This window comes from Staurois parvus, unplaced genomic scaffold (assembly GCF_062004578.1).
Source record: "Staurois parvus isolate SC_StPar_1 unplaced genomic scaffold, SC_StPar_1.0 ptg000017l, whole genome shotgun sequence".
In the NCBI taxonomy this organism is placed as follows: Eukaryota; Metazoa; Chordata; class Amphibia; order Anura; family Ranidae; genus Staurois; species Staurois parvus.
The window spans coordinates 23,004,306-23,026,708 of NW_028317813.1; the positions used below are offsets into that span (position 1 = coordinate 23,004,306).

Here is a 22,403-nt window from a genome sequence, read left to right on the forward strand (position 1 = left end):
TCCTGTTCTCTCAAGGGGGCCCTGGATCGCAGAAACTATTGGTCTCCCTGGTGGGTTAACTGGATCTTTATGAATTTTAGGAACTATATAGAAAATTTAATTCCTCAATCCTGAGTTCTCGTCCTCCTCGTCGTCCTCCTCCTCCGCCTCCTCGCCCCCCTCATGCAGAGTTAAGTTTTTTTTTTCGTTTTTTTTTTTTTACCAAAATAGAAAATTGATTGATATCTAGTTTGCGATATGTACTATGATCACTTAACTGACGTTTAACCTCCTTCACATAATTCTTTTCTTTCAGGATTACAACATTTCCACCCTTGTTGCTTTTTTTAATAATAATATCCTTAGCTCCCTTTTAGATCCCTGAGCGCTTTTCTTTCTTTCTTAGTAAGATGATCACCCAAAGACATTTTCCACTCCAGGCATTTTAAATCTGCTGCTACAAGGTCCAGGAATGCTGCATTTCTTTTTACATATTTTTGGCATTTTTGTTGATCTAATTGTTAGGTCTACCTTTCTAATTGCATCTAAATGGCTAGTCTCTTCAAGATCTTCCTCATCACAAAGTCCTCCCTCTTCTGCCAGGGACATTAGCATTTCGAAAACCTTACTGTCCTCCATGGGTGTATCTGAATCCGTCTCGGTCTTTCATGTATCAATCTTATGAATATTTTCCTTAAACATAAATGAACATCTTTAAAGACTTCAAATTCATCCATGGCGGAGAAGGACATCCTTTATTAAGCAACATAATATGTTCCTGCTTAAGTGGGAAGTCCGTAGGGTTGATAACTTTTTTTTATCATGGGGATTACTCCCTGCTATCTTCTGTCTCCTTGCCCTGCCCTTGTCTTCCTGTTGCCTCCCTTTTACCTGTTCCTCTTTTCTTTTTTGAATACCTTTTGCCTATCTGGGATTGATCTCCCGGCGTTACATCCCCATTTCGTTGGTCTAAAAAAGATACTGATTTATTTAGTCTCTCTGAATTACTTTCACTAGATAAAGTTTCTCCAGTAAATCTAGGTAGCTAGGAGAGCACAAAACCTTGGTGATTTACTTATTCATTCAGACTACCAACCCATAAAACAATATACTTGGCTTACCTCACGTACCAAAGGGATGTTTAGCTGTGGAAGAAGTCAGATTTATAAATTTGTGGATCAGACAGATTTTCTGATTCTGATAATAAGGCCCAATATAAAATTCAAAGCCTCATAAACTGTTCTTCATCTAGAGTCACCATTGTCATTAAGTTTATTCCATAGTGCTATCTCTGGACGTGATTGTCTATTCATCAGTCAAGAACCACTCATTCCAAGAACCACTCACCCTGCTGAAAGTGCCATATATTTTTCTTACATGAAAGTGTGTGTTAACACATTATAGCATCAGGTTACTGGTGCCTGTATTAGCAATTTTTGTGCTGCTTATGTCTCTCTTGGATCCTTGCCCTGAGTTTGATCTTTCACTAGCATACAAGTATTGTTTAATCGGGCTCCTCAGTCCGTATTATACTGGTACTAATGTTTACACTATTGCATATTTGATGTATAGCTTTTCAAGGTGATTTTTTGCATACATCCCCTAATATGGTGGTGTTTCCTATGTGTCTGTGCTGTATATATGCTAGACCTAGTGTCATATTTATAGCACAATTGTACTGATGGTCGGTCATGACGTCTTGCTTTTGATTATTTTTGTTTTTAGTTCATTTTTTTTTTTTTTTTCTGTACTGTCTCATCTTGTGGTGATGGCTAACTGGGGTATTCACCTAAATGTCTAACGTGCATTCTTTGCAATAAAGCATACTTTTTGAGAAATTTTTGGGTATCGCTTTCTGGCTATGATGCAACCGCTTTTCATGTGAATTCCTATTCACACCTCCCTTATTTTGTTGTGTACAAAGAGACCTGCAAAAACTTTAAAATGTATTTTCTAATTGTGCAGTCAAATTTGAGAATTTGTTCTCTCCTATTTTTCTGTTGCCATTTTTTATATTATTAAGATGTTTCTCAAGAGGAGGTGTTTTTGCTGACTGCAAGGTTTTCCAAACAATGTTAGTGTGAGCCTGTCCCAAGTCTTTCCACATTACCATACAATGCAAGAAGCCCAAACTCTACACCTTTAACCTTTTCGGAGGACACAGTGTTCAGATCTAGTTACAAATGAAAATGAAGATTTGCTTGCAGAGTGCAGACAGGGCTAATAATGGCAAACACCACACCCCCGTCCCTCATAAACAAGGAGAACTGTCTAGGATTTTTTTTTTCTTGCTGGAGGTTCCATCTAAAAAAAAAAGGTAAGCTGCAACTTTTAAATATTTTTAAGTAATGCTATGTGACGAAGGGCATATAATTATTATTATACAGTATTTATAAAGCGCCAATAGTTCGCTCAGCGCTGTACATTACAAAGGGGGACAGAACATGTGACAGAACAATACCAATACAATGCAAAACATGAGGGGATCGAGGGCCCTGCTCTTTCGAGCTTACAATCTAGGATACAAATCAGGTGTTATCCTAGTTTGGCTGCAAAAGTGGAAATACACTTTAATACACCCTTCTGGTTCAACAAATAGAATGTGCAGTTTATGATGATTGGACCGCTCTAGAAAGCATTCCCACTCCCTGAAGTATCTTTGAAAAAAACTATCCAGTGGAAAAAGCATTCACAAAAATGATCTGTTCTAGTGGTTAATACTGCTATCTAAAAGAAATGTCTGACTGTACCTAATGAAGATGTTCCTTCTTTCAAAGATTTGTGCAGTTAGAAGTTTTGAGCTTTTAAAAGCTCTTTACTCTTGCAAGCCCAGCTGTGCAACCAGCTTTTGCTGCAAATTTCAATATGTCATACTGCAGCTAGCTGGACTAGGGCAAGAAATATACATGACCCTGTTTTTCAGGCTCATGCTTTAATAAAGCAGTTACCTTCTGCTCTGCTTTTTTGTGTGGTGATGAGACAAATTTCCAAAAAGGCCTTTCTCATGAGCAGGAGCTTGTGGCTACAAGCCTGGACAGCTGAAGCAGTCTTGAAGTGTCTCACAAGTCCTTTTCAAGGAAGCTGTCTAGAATGGCATTTGACCAATTTATAAAAGAGATCTCAGGAGGGAAGGTTTCAACTTCCATAGCAAAAGATCCCACAATACCCCTCCTCTAAGCTTAATCACTCAGATTTCAACTTCCAAACAAAATAGAGTTCAAAACTCTACCCTCACTGCTTTCTTCTCTCAAATCAACCAAAAAAAGTCAGATTTGCAAAATGCCCTGAACCATCTCTTGTCCCAAGACAGGTTCAAACCTGTTCACAGTATCAAAGCCTAACGGGCATTTGTCCTACTCTGGACTTTATATCCCTCAATGCAAATTCTAAATTTTGCTTGAAACCCACAAGGTCGGTAATTGCCTTTTTGAGACCAGGGGAATACATGGCATCAGTAGACATCCAAGATGTCTATCTGCATGTTCCTGTTTTATTCAACTCATCGGTGCTTTCAGCACTTCTCAGTGGCAGTCAATCACTTCCAGTTTTTTGTACTGCCCTTAGACCTTTGTGAATACTCTGGAATAGGTCAGAGTATATCTTCATGCCCTTCTCAGGGAATCCAGGTTGCATTGATGAGGTCTCATCTCCCTTCCAGTTAACATCCATAGGAGAATTCAGTTGCTTCAGGCTTTTGGTTGGGTGAATAATTTAAAATCTGCCCTCCAGCCTTCTTTTTGCCTGTAATACTAGGGTTTGGTTTTGGACAAAGGTTTTCCTTTCAGAAAAAAAAGTTCTTTCTCCCAGTGCCCACACTTGTAAATTGAGTTCAAAGAGACATGCCTAATGAGGATGAGATTCTCCATGAGGTTTCTAGGTCTCATGGTAGCCTCCTTCGAGGCTGTACCATTTCCCCTATTGCATTCAAGGACTCTCCAACATAATATCTTGTTAACTTAAATCGAACATGCTGCTTCTCTCAACCTACCCGTGCTCCTGTTCTGCCAAGCAAGGAACATCTTAATTTGGTGGATCTCAAGCCCAGCCCTAATAATTGTGGGAAGTTCTTCCTTCTCTATCCCTGGGAAGTAATACCAACAGATACCAGTCTTTCAGGATGGGAAGGAGTGTTCAGTCCCTTATGGTCATTTGTGGAACCATGCCTTCCCATCAACCTCCTGGAGCTCAGAGCAGTTTTAATATCTCTGCAACTCTGTGCCCATGTTTGCGAGGGCACCAGGCGTGGAAACCTAGAAAGCAGATTATCCTAGACTTAAGATTCAACAACTACCTCGGTTTGTAGCCAGGTCAAAGGATGCTATAGTACTACTAGCATTGGATACGTTGATAATTCCTTGGTCTTTGTCCAGGCTAATCCTATGTCTTCCTCCAATTTGAATTCTGCCGCTCCTACTGGTTAAAGCTTGTAGGAGGAGTTTTCTTTCTGCTCTGGGAGGATGCAGAACCCCTGACCTCTGTCTGGACAGTGCTGATTGGCCCTGTGCTGGTCACATGCACTCTCCCCAGAAAAAAAACCCCTCTAGCAATACACACCAAACTAAGCATGTGTATGTGGCTATGGGTTCAGTCTGTTATCAGGTGGACCTCTAACAGGAGGGGCAGAGAAGTCAGGATCAAATGGCCTTTTTACACAATGCAGAGGATTAACCCCTTAGGTTCCACAGCGAGTATAACAAGCATGCTTTAATGCATATACAGACTGATTTTACTGTTGTGGGTTTAGTAACACTTTAGGAGAGAGAAAAAGGTGATTCTCATTGAGGTGGGCAGGCCCAGAAAAACCAGGTACACACATACTTCTATTTCTAGCAGATGACCCCTGCAATCTTGCCAGCAAGCCATATCTGCTATCTCAGGGCCCTTTGTTCCATCCTACCTCTGTCTCTGGCTTTAATAACATGGCTGTTGAACCCCAGGTGTTAAAAATTAGAGGGGTGTCTGAGTCTGTTATTGCTACCTTGTTGAAAGCAAGAAAAGCCACTCCCAGAAAGATCTACTGTTGTACCTGGAAATCCTTCTTTGCTTAATGTGAACACAGTCACTTCAGTCCCAGAGATGACTCTGTGACTCACATTCTGGCCTTCCTACAGTCAGGTCTTGACCAGATCTTCACCTCTTAAGCATTCTAAAAGGACAGGTCTTGTCCTTGTTCATTCTTTAAAGACCTCTGCCTTTGCTCTCCCTTGTAAAGAACGTTTTGTTAAAGGTGTATCTTGAATTAAGCCCCCATTACACTTTTGAACCTGTTATGTATATTCCCCTAGATGACCTCTCCTGCACAGTAGCCTTTTTGGTCACTATCATGTCTGTCAGGTGTGTCTTCAGTTGGTGGCTTTATGCTGTATGGAACTGTTTTTCATACTTAAAGACCAGGTTGTCTTACACCCAAGATCATGCTATCTTCCACCCTAATGAGGACATAATCTTACCATCCTTATACCTTGCTTCAAAGCTTCCAAAATAAATATGTGGGTGCAGTCAGAGCCATTAGAGTCTATCTCAAAGCTAGAGCTTTGATCAAACTGACAGATTCCCTATTAGTTCTGTCCTCAGGACTTTGCATGGGGCACATTGCATACATTCTTGAGTACAAACCTAGCAGAAAAACCGCTTGACATTTATAAGCACGTTTAGCGCATTTAGCCGCCTCAGGCATTTGGGTATTTCATTTAATTGGCCATAATAAATTTTTCTGGCCATTGAAATGAATTGATGCTCAAGTGCTAAATGTGATTAGCCTTAAAGTGCTTTCAGATGAGTTTAGTGTTTTTTTTCTGCTGCTCCTGGGCGCACTGCTGGCAGTGGGTTTTTTTTTCTGCCTCTAAGGTAGTTGCCTGACTCCTGGAGAACCATGCATCCACCAATCAGGACAACTGATGACCCCATTCTGTATAGGGCAGGTCCCTTTTCCGTCATAGGCTGTGAAATTTGACTCGAGCTTTGGGGGTGAGCTTGCAGTCTTTCCGGTCTTCCACATTTTTGCTTCAAAAGCATCCAGGGGCTGACCAGACAGCTTGTGGGTGAGGATGGTGATTCAGTCAGATTCGTCGACTCCCTGGAGGTTGCACTGGGTCTCCAAGACTTGTAGGTACTGGTCGATTTCCTCCTCCCTGTTCTGGAAGGGTTGGAACACCATGTAGGCAAGTTTTCTTTGTAGCTACCCTGGTCTGCAGCTGCGGTGTCCCCAGTCGCCTTCTGGACCTCAAGCATTTTAAGGTGGGTCGTGTCTACAATTATCTGGGTGATCACCTCTTGAGGGGGAGAGTGGCGCTGTAGAGCACCAGACGCCACTGGATCTCACTGGACCTTGGGCATCATTTCCATAGCTGACTCACTGGCCTGTTCACTCTATCAACTCAGCAATTAGGGTGGACTCTGACTTGTTCCTGTCGCTCTGTCCCCTTGATTCCAGCAGATCCTTTAGTGTGCTTCATTTAAGGCTGGAATAGTGAAGCTCTATCTGAGGAGGTCCCTGTGGTGGTTTGTATGTTCCAGACACAAGGAAGCATTCCACCTCTGCCACCAAATGTGACGTACCGACTGGATATCCTCGCCAAGAAGCTTCTTCTCAGGCTCTGCAACACGTGGCAAGTGACTATAGCTGTAGCTACCCCAACCAACTAGACAACACCAGTTTTTGGAGTAAACAAGAACTAAGTCTAGTTATCAATCTGCGTAGCCACTACGTGATTATCCCTTACACCACAAAAATCATCAAACATATAAACATAACATCACATCTAAATCAATAATTTAACATAAGGTTGCTGTGTGCTCCATAAAGTGGTTTTACTCCACCCCTCAGTAAATAATGCAGCAAAAGATGCACAGTCCAAAGTATTAAGATCTTCCACCAAATTTATCCTTGTGTCCCAATGTCTCTGTGCGCCAATATCTTCTACTGAGTATCAGTGCTACTCATGCACACACCTCCCATGAACAATATATGCTCACCTCCAGACTAGATGCTGATGGCTTGTCAAGGGTGACATGCGATTATGCCCCCTTCACGGGCTGCAAACAGGATGGCTCCAGATTCACTCCACCACAGATGTCTCCCACTGTTCCATTTACCCTCCACTCACATAAGCGTTATTTCATTCAAGAAGAATAGGGACTGATGGTGCTCTCCGTACAGTAAAAACCTTTATTCAGTATTTAAACAGTATTTAAAATGACACACTCAAGTCAGTGCACACATGGTGATATGTACAGCGCATATCAAACACAGGTAGCTTTCTGTCTCACCACCTCCACTGCCGACATAAAGATGGCCACCGACTAATAGGAGTGGAGTCAGTTGGTGGCCATATTGATGTGCATTTGACCCTTGACTAGCCATCAGGGTCTAGTCTGGAGGTGAGCATATATTGTTCATGGGAGGTATATGCATGAGTAGCACTGGTGATCAGTTATACAGATATATAAGATATTGGTGCATGGAGACATTGGGACACGTGGATAATTTGGTGGAAGTTCTTACTACTTTGGACTTTATCATTTTTTACAGTGAAGGTTTGTGGGTTGCATAGTATCTTTTGCTGCTTTATTAGAAAAACAATCAATTTATACAGAGAGCCATCAGGTAAGAGCTAATCACATTACCAGACAATGCCTACCCAGGATAGTACGGCGCCCACATAGGAATACATTTTACATTGGAAGCTATATGTTAAAATGATAGTTCTTTTTGGATAACTCAAATTGAGGCATTTAATCTTTTACATACTATTTATGTATTCAATATTTTTTAGTTCAATGATATAGCGATGTCACAGCTTTTTCTTGTGTTTGTATGAAACACTGTGTTTATTGACCGCAGCTGGATATTAGGTTTAGTGAGATCAGGTTTGGTGCTGATTTCATTCACATTACTTACTAGTGCCTGGGGTCCAATGCAGTCTTCCTGCAGCCAGTTCTTCTTACTGCTGCCGCTGGTTTCCGGCGCTGCCATCTTGGATACAGATACTGGCTGTAGCCTCTTGAACAACCACAGCTGGCTTCCCACAGCACATGCAAGATCTCCTGCAGTGTTTTGGTCTTGCTGCTTCCTGAGATATGTGATGTCGCACCAGGCTGTGGGAAGGGTGGAGGTGAGCAAGGGATTCTCTTCTTGCTTAGGCAAGTATTGCAGAATTTGTATTGATCTAGAAATTTTTTTAAAATCTAACTAAACGTACATGCAAATTGGTGCACCTTACAGTCCTTAGATGTGGTGACTGCATTAGTTTCTATTTTTATTTTTTTTTTCAAGCTTTTGACCTTTACAGCAGCTACTTGCTGATCTTGCCAGAAATGCAGTGTCCTTGTCACTTCCTGTGAGTTTCACTGAAGAATTTCCTCCTTCCTAGCTATCCTCTGCAAAGTGTAGACTACCAATTGCTCTGCCCCCTCTGTAATGGTGATGAAAAGATAGGGGCATGTTTATATTAGGAGAGAGGCCTAGGGTGACCATGGTTCTCTTTTTTTACATAGTGGAGGAGTGACACAGCCACCCAGAGACAGTGTTATTTGCCGGTTACCAGAGTAAAATAAAGCAAAAGAAGAATGAAAAAAGAAAGCAACTGCATCCATCATACCAAGGACCTAGTATGCTGTAATATATTACATTTTTGGGTTTAGATACTCAAGACTGCAGCTCTCCATTTAACATATTGATTAATAACATAGTGTGTTTCTAATATAGCTATGTGGGATTTCAATGACATAATTCTCATTGTTCATTTCTTGTGAATGATAGAGTGCTTAGCAAGGATTTGTGCACTAAGTAAGTTTTAAACATTGCTGGAGTCATGCTCTAAGTAGTTTCATATTCATGAGCCTTTCTTCCACTTGGGATAGAATCTATAAAATCCGCTTATTACAGCAAATCTGCTTATCATAAGGAACACAAAAATGCCTTTACATTCCTAGAAGTCCCAGTGTGAAGGTGCCACTAGAGAAGCCGGATATGTTTATGCATCTTTTGTTGCCACTTGGCTTTTCATTTTTGAGTAAATTGTTACAGTGAAGCACGCATATCGGTGAAGACTGAATCTTGGACATTTCACTTTATATTTGCACTGGTCTCCACAGTATACCAAACTTTGTAGCTAGATCTAGAAAGGGGCATTTGATAGCCATTTGTGACCCTAAAGCACTCCCTAACAGATTAGTTTGACATTTTTGCATAGTTTGTCAAGGTTCATGTTGCTTTCGGTCTGCCTGAACAGCCCCCTTCTATCTTATCTGCTGACTGAACAGAAAAAAAGCTTTTTTTTTTTTTTTTTCTTTCCAAAAGGATACATTTTTATTAGAGGTTTCTTTTTGTTTTATATGCACAAACACAGACAAGAATCACATCAATGGGAGGGAGAAAACAGGGAACTGAACAACACAAATGTATAAACACAGTTGTTACGTAACCATATAAAAAGTTACACACCCCTGTTAAAATGTTTGGTTTCTGTGATGTAAACAAAATGAGACAAAGAGATCATTTCAGAACGTTTTCCACATTTTAATGTGACCTATAAACTGTACAACTAAATTGAAAAACAAACTGAAATCTTTTGGGGGGGGGGGGGGGGAGTAAACATAAAAAAAACTAAAAAATAATGTGGTTGCATAAGTGTGCACCCCCTTATAACTGGGGATGTAGCTGTGTTCAAAATTAAGCAATCACATTCAAAATCATGTTAAATAGGAGTCAGTACACACCTGCCATCATTTTAAAGTGACTCTGATTAACCCCAAATAAAGTTCAGCTGTTCTAGTAGATCTTTCCTGACATTTTCTTAGTCATATCCTACAGCAAAAGCCATGATCGGCAGAGAGCTTCCAAAGCTTCAGAGGGATCTCATTGTTAAAAGGTATCAGGAGAAGGGTACAAAAGAATTTTCAAGGCATTAGATATACCATAGAACACAGTGAAGACAGTCATCAAGGGGAGAACGTCTGCGCAACAGTGACATTACCAAGAACTGGATATCCCTCTAAAATTGATGAAGAGAAGAAAACTGGTCTAGGAGGCTGCTGTGAGGCCTACAGCAACATTAAAGGAGCTGCAGAAATATCTGGCAAGTACTGCCTGTGTGGTACATGTGACAACAATCTCACATATTCTTCATATTTATGGGCTATGGGGTACAAGGGCAAGACAGAAGCCTTTTCTTAGGAAGAAAAACACCCAAGCCTGGTTAAATGTAGCAGAAACACATCTAAAGTTTCCCAAAAGTATGTGGGAAAATTGTGTTTATGTTCTGAAGAAACCAAAGACATGTTTGGTGCAAAAAACACTGCACATCACCAAAAGAACACCATACCCACAGTGAAACATGGCAGCGTCATGCTTTGGGGCTGTTTTTCTTCAGCTGGAACTGGGGCCTTAGTCAAGTTAAAGGGAATTATGAACTGTTCCAAATACCAGTCAATATTGGCACAAAGCCTTCAGGCTTCTGCTGGAAAGCTGAACATAAAGAGAAACTTCATCTTTCAGCATGACAACAACCATAGCATGCATCCAAATCAACAAAGGAATGGCTTCACCAGAAGATGATTAATGTTTTGGAATGGCCCAGCCAGAGCTCGGACCTGAATCCGATCGAAAATCTGTGGGGTGATCTGAAGAGGGCTGTGCACAGGAGATGCCCTCGCAATCTGACAGATTTGGAGTGTTTTTGGAGTGGGCAGATACTGCCAAGTCAACATGTGCCCTGCTGATAGACTCATAGAATCGAAAGGCGCTTCAACAAAGTATTAGTTTAAGGGTGTGCACACTTATGCAACCATATTATTTTAGATTTTTACTTCCACCTAAAAGTTTTCAGTTTGTAGTTTAGCTGAGTTGCACAGTTTACAGGTTACATTAAAGGTGGAAAAAGTTCTGAAATGATTACCTTTTGTCTCATTTTTTTTACATCGCAGCAACCTGACCTTTTAATGGCTGTGTAGACTTTTTATTATAATTAAAAATTACTTTTTTCTCTACAGTGCATTACTATTGTATTCTGACCCCCTTCATGGTTTTGATTATGTTGCAGCCTAAAAGTTGTTTATGTCCACTTTAACTGCTTCCCTATCGCTCTATAGCAGAACTACTGCTGCAGGGCTGCACAAAATCGCATATATACATGATTTTGTAATTCCGGGTAGTGGCCACGAATGCCGCCATTGGCTGTTTCAGCTGTCGATCACTGGGTCCCTGCCGGCACCCAGCGATCGTCAAGTATCACTGACTGGAGAGAGGTCTGCATGTAAACAACACAAATCTCTCCCCTGTCAGCTCCAGCACGCTGCTGCAGAGCCATACAAAGCAGCATGCTTGCATAGTAAAACACAGTTAACCCTTTGATTACCCCAGATGTTAACCAATTCCTGCCCAGTGTCATTACTACAATGTCAGTGCTTTTTACTATCGCTGTATTAGTGTCACTGGGGATGTCAGTAACAGTTAATCTTCCTCCCCCCCAGTGTCAGAATGCCTGCCGCAGTCCCATAGTTCTGCTTTAAGTCTCTGATCACTGCCATTATTAGAATTAAAAGAAAAAAAAAATTCCAGTGTATATATACCATCTGTAGATACTATAACTTTCACGCAAGCCAATTAATATACACGTTTTTGCAAAGACATGTAACAGAATACATTTTGGCCTAAATTTATGACTAAATTTTTTTTTTTTTTTGTGTGCAAAAAATAACCACAAAGGCGATCAAATACCACCGAAAGAAAGCTCCATTTATGAGGGGGAAAAAAACATTAATTTCATTTGGGTGTCTGGGCAATTGTCAGTTAACATAACGCAGTGCCGTATCAGATTGGGCGAAATGTTCACTTTCCAACATAAACAAAACAAAAAATGGTGCACCGCTACAAATAATAAAAAAAAATGTCCAATGTGTCCATTAATCAGTGCTTTAAATTATTATACTCTTCCTGAGTATCACCATACATGCATACAGCCTATGTGCAAATGAATGCTCACCTCCTTAAATGAACTCTGTTCAAATGAGGTCAGACAAGCGCTGAAACATGTCTCCTGCTTGGCCCCAAATCCTCAATGAATTGCAGCATATGGATGGCTGGTAGCAGGTATCACAAAGCTCTCTCCTCATAACAATTGATAGCATATCAGCCATTTTAAAGTGGGAAGCAAATAGTGCTGTCTGTATATACTCAAGCATAAGTGAACAGCATGAAAACACACATTCAGTGAAAGCACAACAGGTGCCAAAACCATGCTCTAAGATGTGATCCTTATCCTGGAATGTCCCCAAGCATGCAGACACATGCAAAAAAAAAAATGAATGCTCACCTCCTTCCAAGACCTCCCAATCACTTGAGGTCTATTAAATGCTTTAGGTTTCCTGCTGGGGCTCTATACTCTCAAAGGTCAGTGGTGCATGGGCAAAAAATGACAGTTCTCATCACTCTTTCCTCAGAGCAGTTCATGGCATATGCAAAGCATAAAATGGAGAACATGTGATGTTCTCTGTATATACTCAATTTAATAAATGGCATAAAAACACCTAAAACTAAAAAACAGATGCTCAAATAGCACATTAAAATAACCTCGCGGGTCTGGACTGCCCAACCAGAAATGGCATCATGAATGTGGCTCTTTCCTATATGCGTTATGCCCAAGGACAGCCTTGTAAAGGACAGAGGCATTTTTGATTTATTTGTTGCATTTCACCATTTTGTTTTGTTTGGTGGAATGTGAACCTTCAGCCAGTGTTAATTTTGTTGCCGAAAATATTTTTGTCATACTTTTTCATCAGTAGCATGTTTTCCATGAAAAAACTGAAAACTAGACTAAATCCTTAATGAACAAAAGTGTAAGGTGTGGTGTTTTGTTTTTTTTTTTTCTTTGTTTTTTATTAGCAGCAGCAGGTACTGGAAGACTGGTCAGGGTTAAGGGAAAGCTAAATGGAGCAAAGTAAAACAATATTCTTAATGAAAACATGTTCCTCAGTGCTCAGCACCTCAGACTGGGCCGAAGGCAGTGTTAATTTTGAAGTCAAATTTTGATTCAGACCAGGATTCTCCAAACTTTGGCCCTCCAGGTGTTGAGGAACTGCAAGTCCCATGAGGCCTTGCAAGACTGACAGCCACAGGCAAGACTCCCAGAGGCATGATGTGATTTGTAGTACTTCAACAGCTGGAGGGTCATAGTTTGTAGATTTCGAATTTAGACTTTGTTGACCAAAATGCCATTTTAGTTTTAGTCATATTTTAGTCAACTAAAATGTCCGGTACATTTTAGTTGACTAAAACTACAGTTTTAGTTTAGTCGACTAAAATCTAATGGGTTTAGTTAAATTGTAACGCATCGTTTAAGCATTTCTCTAGAACTTTCAAACTCTTATACTCCTGGAGTAAAAATCTACTAACATATTTCTGGGAGTGAGGGAGTGCACAGGGTGGGGGCGGAGGATCGGGGGATGTTGTAATGCACAGTGCTAAGCATGTCACGAAGCACGGTTAGTTCACATGGCTAAATGTCCCTACACCTATGGCGTTATGCTGCCACCACCATGCTTCACTGTTTGGATGTTATTGGGCAGATGATGAGAGGTGCCTGGTTTCCTCCAGACATAATGTTTCTAGAATTGAGGCCAAACAGTTCAGTCTTGAATTCAGAGAGTTTTGTTTCTCACAGACTCAGTCCTTCAGTTGCTTTTTGGCAAACTCCAAGCGGCCTTTCATGTGTTAAGCAGAGGCTTCTGTCCAGCCACTCTTCTATAAATCCCAGATCGGTGGAGTGTTGCAATGATGGTTGTCCTTCTGGAACTTTGTCCCATCTCCACACTGGATCTCTGGAGCTCATTCAGTAACCATTGGGTTCTTGGTCCACCTCTTATTTTAAGGCCTTTCTTCCCCATTTGCTAAGTTTAGCCCGGTGACCAGTTCTTGGAAGAGTCCTGGTATTGCCAAACGTCTTTTATTTTAGAATTGTGGAGCCACTGTGATCTTGTAAACCTTCAGTGCAGCAGAACATTTTTTTGTAGCCTTCTTCAGATCTGTGCCATGGATTGATCCTGTCTCTCAGCTATGCAGGTAGTTCCTTTTTGATATCATGGCTTTTGCTCTGATGCAGTATGCATTGCCAGTTGTGAGGCCTTTTTATAGAGAGATGTATGCCTTTCCAAATCATGTCCTATTAATTTATTTTACCACAGGTGGACTCAGTGAAGTTATAGAAACATCCCAGCAGCTATCAAGAGAAATGGGAGGCACCTAAGCTAAATTTCAAGTGTTGTTGCAAAGGGTCTGAATACGTATGCCAATGTGATATTTCAGTTTTTACTTCTTCATAAATTTGCAAATCTTTTTAAAACTCTGTTCTCACATTGTCATCATGGAATACTGAGTGTAGATTAAAGCGGAGCTCCACCCAAAAGGGGAAGTTCCGCTTTAAGGACTGGTCCCCCACTCCCCGTGAGGAATTGGCACTTTTTGGACGGGTACCCGATTTTGACAGGTACCCACTCCCACTTCTGCTCCAACTGCTTAGGTGATCAGAAGCAGACGTTGTCCTCCCTGCAGTCTTCTGGGACATGCGACAGATCTCAGAAGACCTACGGGATCATTCACATGGTAGATTTCTACCTGCGCATGCGTAGTGGGGCATCTAGCTGTGAAGCCGAAAGCTGTCACAGCCAGCTGCCGACACTTAAGATGCTGGTGCTGGGGAGAGAGGATGGCCAGCAACCCCGTGTCTGGTGTGAACACACTGCTGGATTGTAGGACAGGTGGGTAGCTGTTTTTTTTAAAGTCAGTAGCTAGCTTTTGTATCTGCTGACTTATTTTTTTCCGATTTTGACTGGGGCTCCACTTTAATGAGAAAAATGTTTAAACAACTGTAGTATCAGGCTGCAACATAACACAATTGAAAAAAAGTGAAGGGGGTCTGCATATTTTTAGGAATGCACTGTACATACACATACAAAGAACTGTTTCCCTTAAATGTGTATTGCTAAGGCAATAAAGAACAAATCTACCACCAGCAGTCTGGAGTGCCCTTTTGTTAACAGTATGTGAATGTGTTCTTCAGCTACAATTTACAGTTTTTAAGTAAATGTAAAATGCCATGTTTTTGAACCATTAAAGTGGTTCTAAAGGTAAAATGTTTTACCCTAATGCATTCTATGCATAAAGGTAAAACACCTCGGTGTCCCCCACCTTATATTTACCTGAGCCTGATCTCAGTCCAGCACTGTGCATGAGAGCAGCAGCTCTCCCCCTCCTAACTGGGCAAAGAGGCAGCAGTGGTGACCATTGGCTCCTGCTGCTGTCAAACACAGCCAGTGAGGAGGGAGTGGGGGGCAGGTCTGAACTATGATCTGTTTGGCACTCAGCGGGGGGGAGGAGCACCGACAGGAACCACAGAAGAGGAAGGCCATCACAAAGAGCAGGTAAGTATAAGATGCTTATTTTTTAAATTTAAAATGCCATCTTTTTCACCAGGTAAGCGACACACGCTCACCCAGCAATCCACATGATGCAAAAGAAAACACGATTCATCAGACAAGGTCACCTTCTTTTATTGCTCTGTGGGTCCAGTTCTGATGCTCATGTGCGCATTGTAGGTAGCTACGCCGCATGCACAACAAACTCCAATGCTCTGTTTTCTGACACCTTTGTATCAAAACTGGCATGAACTTTTTCAGCAATTTGAGCTAACGTGTCTCTTCTGTGGGATCAGACTACACAGGCCAGCATCCAGTCCCCATGTGCATCAGTGAATTTTAGCTCTGTCAGTGGTCTGCTGGTTTTCCTTTCTTGGACCACTTTTGGTAGGTCTTGACCACTGCAGACCTGGATATCTCATACAAGCTGGAGTTTTGGAGTTGCTCTGACCCAGACATCTAGCTATTACAATTTGGCCCCTGGCAAAGTCGCTCAAATCCTTTTGGCTTGTCCATTTTTTCTGCTTTCAGCACATCAGCTTCATGGACAATGTTCATTTGTTGCCTAATACTGTATATCCCACACACATTCAGATGCCATTTTAATGAAATCGGGGTTATGCGCTTTACCTGTTAATGTTCATAATATTCTGTGTCTGTGCGTGTCTATGTATATGTATGTGAGTTGTGTTTTGTGTGTATATAGCCCCCTTTGTAGCCAACTGTAATACAATCAGGGCAGTGGTGTAACAGTCATAGCAGCTTGTATAAGGCCTATGGCTTTACTCTGCTTCTGATTCAGGAATGCTCATCTTTTCCCAGTCGGTGGAATCCAGCAAGCTTTTGATACTGATTGAGGCCTTTGTTTGTTTGCTTTTTGGGTATTCATAATGATGATGGGATCTCACAGGACTTTGATTAAAATTTTGCATTAGAGTCTAGATCAGTTTGGTTTTACCGCTGGTTTGTGAAATACAAAACTAAAAATATTCATCTTTATCTTGTTTCCCAGGCTTCCTTAACACGTAGTTCTCCTTACAGTGAAAGTGAAGCACATGATGGCCGCTTTCTTCTCGCTTATGACAAGACCCTAGCAGTTAAAGAAATATCCAGTGAAGATGTTGCGAATGTACACAGTATCTTGTCTGATTACCACCAAGTGTGTAAAACTTCATATTATACAGTATTTTTTGTATTTTAATACAGTAACATTTCTTTTCATAATCTAATTTGAAAACAGAATGCCAAATCTTAATGCTCTTCATGCCGAATGTATTGCTACGAAAAAAGGCTATAGCCCAGGGGTGGGCAAACTTTTTGACTTGAGGGCCGCAATGGGTTCATATATTGGACCCGGGAGCCGGACCAAGAGTAGATGAATGATGTGTATGTGTCATCCATAGTAAGTATAGTAATATTCCCCCATAGTAAGCATAGTAATTCATCCCCCATATAGTAATTCATCCCCCATATAGTAATTCATCCCCCATATAGTAATTCATCCCCCATAGTAATTCATCCCCCATATAGTAATTCATCCCCCATATAGTAATTCATCCACTTACCTTTGCTCCGCGTGTTCCTCTCGCCATGTTCCCGCGCCGTTCCGGTCTTCAGGGCGGACTGTGAGAGGAGCCTAGCTCCCCTCACGTTCGTCACGCTGCCCCGCCTACACACATCCTGACAGCCATCCTGACAGCATCACGCTCCACGGGCCGGATTAAAAGGTCCGCCGGGCCGGATTAAAAGGTCCGCCGGGCTGTAGTTTGCCCATTGCTGCTATAGCCTAACAATGACAATATGACTGCCCCAACCCCCCAGGCTATATAGTGTATTCATTTGTTACTACATTTGAAGACGTGTTTTAATTGTTTCTCTTTATAATTAGTAACCCGAAAGGAGATCAGGAATAGGTCTTTTCACAATTTATTAAACCCCTCCTACTTTTTGGACACTTTTCTGTGTGTGTGTGTGTGTGTGTGTGTGTGTGTGTGTGTATATATACATATATATAACCAATTCTTTCTCTCTGTTTTAGCATATTGTAAAATGTCATGGAGGCACGCTTTTACCTCAATTTCTGGGGATGTATCGTTTGAGTGTAGACAATGAAGACTCTTACATGCTGGTAATGAGAAATATGTTCAGTCACCGGCTTACAGTCCACAGGAAGTATGATCTTAAGGTGATCACATAATTGTTGACCTTTACTCACCTGTTATTGTTAACAAGTTTGCTAATAAAACTATAAAAAGGTATCGGTTACCCCCAAACATTGTGTAGTAGAAGACAAACGGAAGAAGAAACAAACCGGTATTAAACCTGAAACCAAAATTGTCACACTTTGCCGCTTACCAATCATGATGGCTGCATTGTTTTTTTTTTTTGTTTTTGTGTTTTTTTCCCTTGTTTTTTACCTGGTGATCTAGTCGTTAACACACCTTCTATACTATATTGCCTCCATTCTGGATGAAAGGGCACAGGGGGCGCCATTGGACAGCAGCATTGTCAGTCTTGGGGAGGGGCAGTGCTAGATAAATAACAGACTTAGATGACTAATGGTGTGTCTCATTTCTGTAACTGATACATTCTGCTGGATAGCTTGTTCTTTTAACCTCCCTGGCGGTATGATTATTTCAGATTTTTGGTGCTGAAAGCGGTACCATTATTTTGCATGGAAATATGTAGTTTTTTATTGTAGGCCTGTCATTTTTAGGAATAACTCACTGAAATCTGTCCGAACAAGAGTCTAGTAAACATTCCGGATATGATAAAACTTGAAACACGAAATCATAAATTATAATTTAATAAATAATCATAAAAAATAATATACATTTAATTCAATAATATAATCAAACCAAAAACACTGAAATTTGAAATATAGCGCCAAGTTTCCACATCGCTGAGCAAAGTCGCAGAATCGTTTTTAATGTCTGACGAATTTCCCCACGAATCATTACTCAATTCTGCAAGTGGTTCTGATTTACTATCGCTGTTCTCTAGCTGGTCTAAAACCGATTTTGACCTAAAGGGACGCTTTTTGGACGCTATGGACTTTTCCCACTTTCCAGGCAGAAAGAACAGCCAAAATGCAGGCAGGGCACAGGACAAAGCAGTAGGCACAAAATGTATGTGAAATGCTTTGAAACAGCAATGTTTTGCTATGTAATTATTGTTTTAAAAAAAAGACATTTTTTTAAAATTTCAAATTTGCCGCCGGTTCCGACGCCCGTACGTCCCGACATCACAGGGACAGGAACACGGAAGCCGGATGCCGACATTGGCCGGGGACGCTGCAGGGGACACATCGCGGGAGCGAAGGACAAGGTAAGCGCTACAGGGAATCCCTGAGCAACGCCGCATTGTAAGCCCAAGTGTAGCTCGGGGTTACCGCTTGTGGTACTGAAATTTTACCCCGAGCTACACTCGGGAATACCTCCAGGGAGGTTAAAAAAAAAAAACAACAAACTTAGGGCTTGTTCACACCTTGGTGCAGAGACATCAGTTTTCTGCATGTGTTCTGCAAGGGCAAAACAAAATCAATTGTTCTCTGCCCTGTTCACATCACAGCATTAGTTTCATGTGCAGATTTTTTTCTGCACAGGAATTTTCAACGTTTATAAAACTCATTGAAGGGTGTATGAAAACTGATGTCTCTGCAAGTGAAATCAAATCAGTTTCTATCAGTTTTTCTGCATTTATGGTGTGAACGAGCCCTTACTGGGTGGATCAGCAGATGAAAATAGAAGAATGCCTAAAAAAGAAAATGAATACAGCTATCACATCTAAGAATTGGCAAGCTACAATACAATAAATGTATGCTTTTGAACTTAATACCACTTTAAGGTAAATGTGGTTCATGGAAGTCGTAAAAAGTGTATGGCCCACTTGTCTGAAGAGAGGGCGGTCTAGATATTACTGTATATAATCATGCAGAATAATTGGCTTATGCTAGCTTTCAGGCAGATGTGAGCATGAACAATCTGCAAAGTGAGGCTGACTGAAATTTGTAAGGTTTTCCATCTGTGGTATACGTACAGTAAACTGTGTATAAAAAGAACTCACCGCTGCTCACAAGAAGCATAGGAAAGAGCGTAAAGCGGGGCACTAGGTTAGTACCAAACACCACACACCTTTTTAAAAAGCATCACACTTATATTTAAGAAACTCAATCAGCCTCGACGTGGAGGATTTAGCACGTCACAAACACCGTAACTCAGAGCAACACTGGCAAATACAATCATAGCCAAAAATATTGGCACCCCTGCATTTCTATCACTGCACCACTTTGCCCAGAAAATTGTTGCAATTAAAATAGGCATTCTCATGTTTATTTCTTTTGTATGTATTGGTATGACACAAAAAAAAGTGGAGAAACAAAAAGCCAAATCTGACACATTACACGCAAAACCCCAAAAATGGACTGGACAAAATTATTGGCACCCTCAATTTAATATTTGGTAGCATATCCCTTGGACAAAATAACTGAAATCAATTTCTTCCTGTAACCATGTTTTTTACACCTCTCTGCTGAAATTTTGGACCACTTTCTTTTTGCAAAATGCTCCAAGTCTCTCAGATTGGAAGGGTTCCTTTCCCCAACTGCTGTTTTGAGATCTCTCCACAGGTGCTCTATGGGATTGAGATCTGGACTCATTGATGGCCAGTTCAGCACTCTCCAGCGCATTCTCTTAAACCATTTCTGGGTGCTTTCTGAATTGTGCTTTGTGTCAATATTCTGCTGTAAGACTCATGACCTCAGAAGGAGACCCAACTTTCTGAGACTGGACCCTACATTGCACCCCAGATTTCTTTTCGTAGTCTTCAGATTTCATAATGCTATGCACATGGTCAAGACATCCAGTGTCTGAAGCAGCAAAGCAAACCCAAAACATCAGTGAAGCTCCACCATGCTTGACTGTAGGGACTGTATTCTTTTCTATAAAGACCTCATTGCTTTTTCTAAAGCAGTAATTTTGTTTCGTCTAGCCAACTCCAATCTGGCTTTTTTATGTTTTTGTGTCAGCAGTGGGGTCCTCCTGGGTCTCCTACCATAGTGTCCCTTTTCATTCAGATGGCAACGTATAGTGCAAGCTGACACAGTTGTACCCTGTGCCTGAAGGTCAGCTTGAATTTTTGGAAGTTCGAGGTTCTTTATCCATCATTCGAACAATCCTTTGTTGCAACCTTTGATCAATTTGTTTTCTTTCGTCCATGTCCAGGGAGATTTAGCTACAGTGCCATGGGCTGTAAACTTCTTGCCAATGTTGCGATCAATGGACACAGGAACAATAAGATCTGATAATTGATACAGGTGAGTTTAATTACAAATTACAGGAGAATCACAAACTTGGAATGCAATTTCTTCTTACAATTTTGAGAAGGTGGCAATACATTTTGTCCAGTCCATGTTTTGTGTGGATTTGCGTCAGATTTGGCTTTTTGTTTCTCCACTTTTTTGTGTAATACCAATATAAACAAAATAAATATCAGAATGCCTAAACATTTGCAATTGCAACAGTTTTCTGGGCAAAGTGGTGCATTATTTCACAGAAATGCAGGGGTGCCAATATTTTTAGCAATGACTATAGCTGATAGCAACAAGGAAGGTAAAATCCAGCAGACGGCAGCATGGGACACAGGAATGCCAAGAGTAGGCTTGAACTGAGCAGCGGCATCTCAAGTGGTTAGAGAACAAATTAGTGCCCCATCACTGATTTAACCCTCTCGGTTTTCAAGTATTTAGCTTGTGGATCCACCATGCCTCTTGCATATGGAAATCACCTCCCCTAACAGATTTACTAACCCTTTCATGACCATTGATGATTTTAGCATTAACGTTAGTGGTGGCTGTGTAATGTTCTCCAATTATCCTCAGGGGACACCCTACATACTATAATAAACACATTGTACAAAGAATTGTATATGACATTAGATGTAGCACAGTTGATATAATTTTTAATTGGAAAGACTTTTCCAGCTGCCATAGACTGAATGTGTTCTCTTTGTATGAAGTTTGCAGTACTTACAAAACTTAGCCACACATTTTTAAGAACCTTTTATAGTAAAGCCAAGATATGTTTCTATTGCTCCAAGAGTTATAAAGATTCTGAGATAATATAGAGCCTAGAGTAAGGGCTTTCTGACTTGAAAAATATATTTTTCTAATATCTTAATGATGAATCTTTTTGAAGAATGGGTATATTTTTTTCTGATTATGCCTACTATATTCTTACCAAAAGTATCAAAAGTTTCGTTCAGCGGGGAGCCCTGTACTTTTAGATGCTAACTGGAAGCTCCTAGAAATTTGGGGGTCCAGATGCACCTGATCCTTTTGGTCTTCTAGCAATACCTTTTTACTTTTCTCCACAAAGGCCTGTTCAGTTGAGTAGTTGCACCTAGCTTCTAAACATTCTCCAAATAGAATGGCCTTCAATTGTTGGGAAGTGTGGCGACTGCTTGCTAACAAAGTAGAATTGCCTGAACAGTCCTTGTACAAAGTCCTGGTGAGCACATTACCTGAAGCCTCATCTCCTTCTAGGGTGTTTTTTTTTTTCTTTTCTTGCACTATTATTTTCTGAAAAAATGCAGAGGTGATCAAATACCACTGAAAGAGCTCAATTTGTGGGGAAAAAAGACGTAAATTTAATTTGGGTGCAGTGTTGCATGACCGCGCAATTGTCAGTTAAAGTAATGCAGCACTGTAGCACAAAAAGTGACCTGGTCAGGAAGGGGGGGTAAATCCTCAGGAGGACAAGAGGTTAAATGCCAGCAATTCTTTTGTTTTCATTCTACTGTTGGCAAGCAACCCTGCTGACAGCCGATAAGTCATGGTTAAGGATGTGGCAGCCACCTGCTCCTTAACAACCATGATATTTACTGGTTATTAAGGATGCTGGCGGCCGCAAGCTCCTTAATAACCGTGATGTTCACTGCTACTGCTGGCATTAAAATATTGCTAGCTTTCACTACTTAAATACTGCACCACTTCATAAAATAGTTATTGCGTTATC

At 40.9% G+C, this 22,403-nt stretch overlaps 1 protein-coding gene across 2 annotated transcripts in view; it reads left to right on the top strand.

The window, feature by feature from the left end:
- PIP4K2C (phosphatidylinositol-5-phosphate 4-kinase type 2 gamma) overlaps nt 1-22,403 on the top strand; it is a 142,644-nt gene that overhangs the window by 46,112 nt on the left and 74,129 nt on the right. For both annotated transcript variants that reach the window (XM_089681394.1, XM_089681404.1), the window contains exons 4-5: nt 16,403-16,549; nt 17,429-17,575. In XM_089681394.1, the coding sequence (XP_089537520.1) occupies nt 16,403-16,549; nt 17,429-17,575 (294 nt within the window). The remainder of the gene's footprint in view (nt 1-16,402; nt 16,550-17,428; nt 17,576-22,403) is intronic.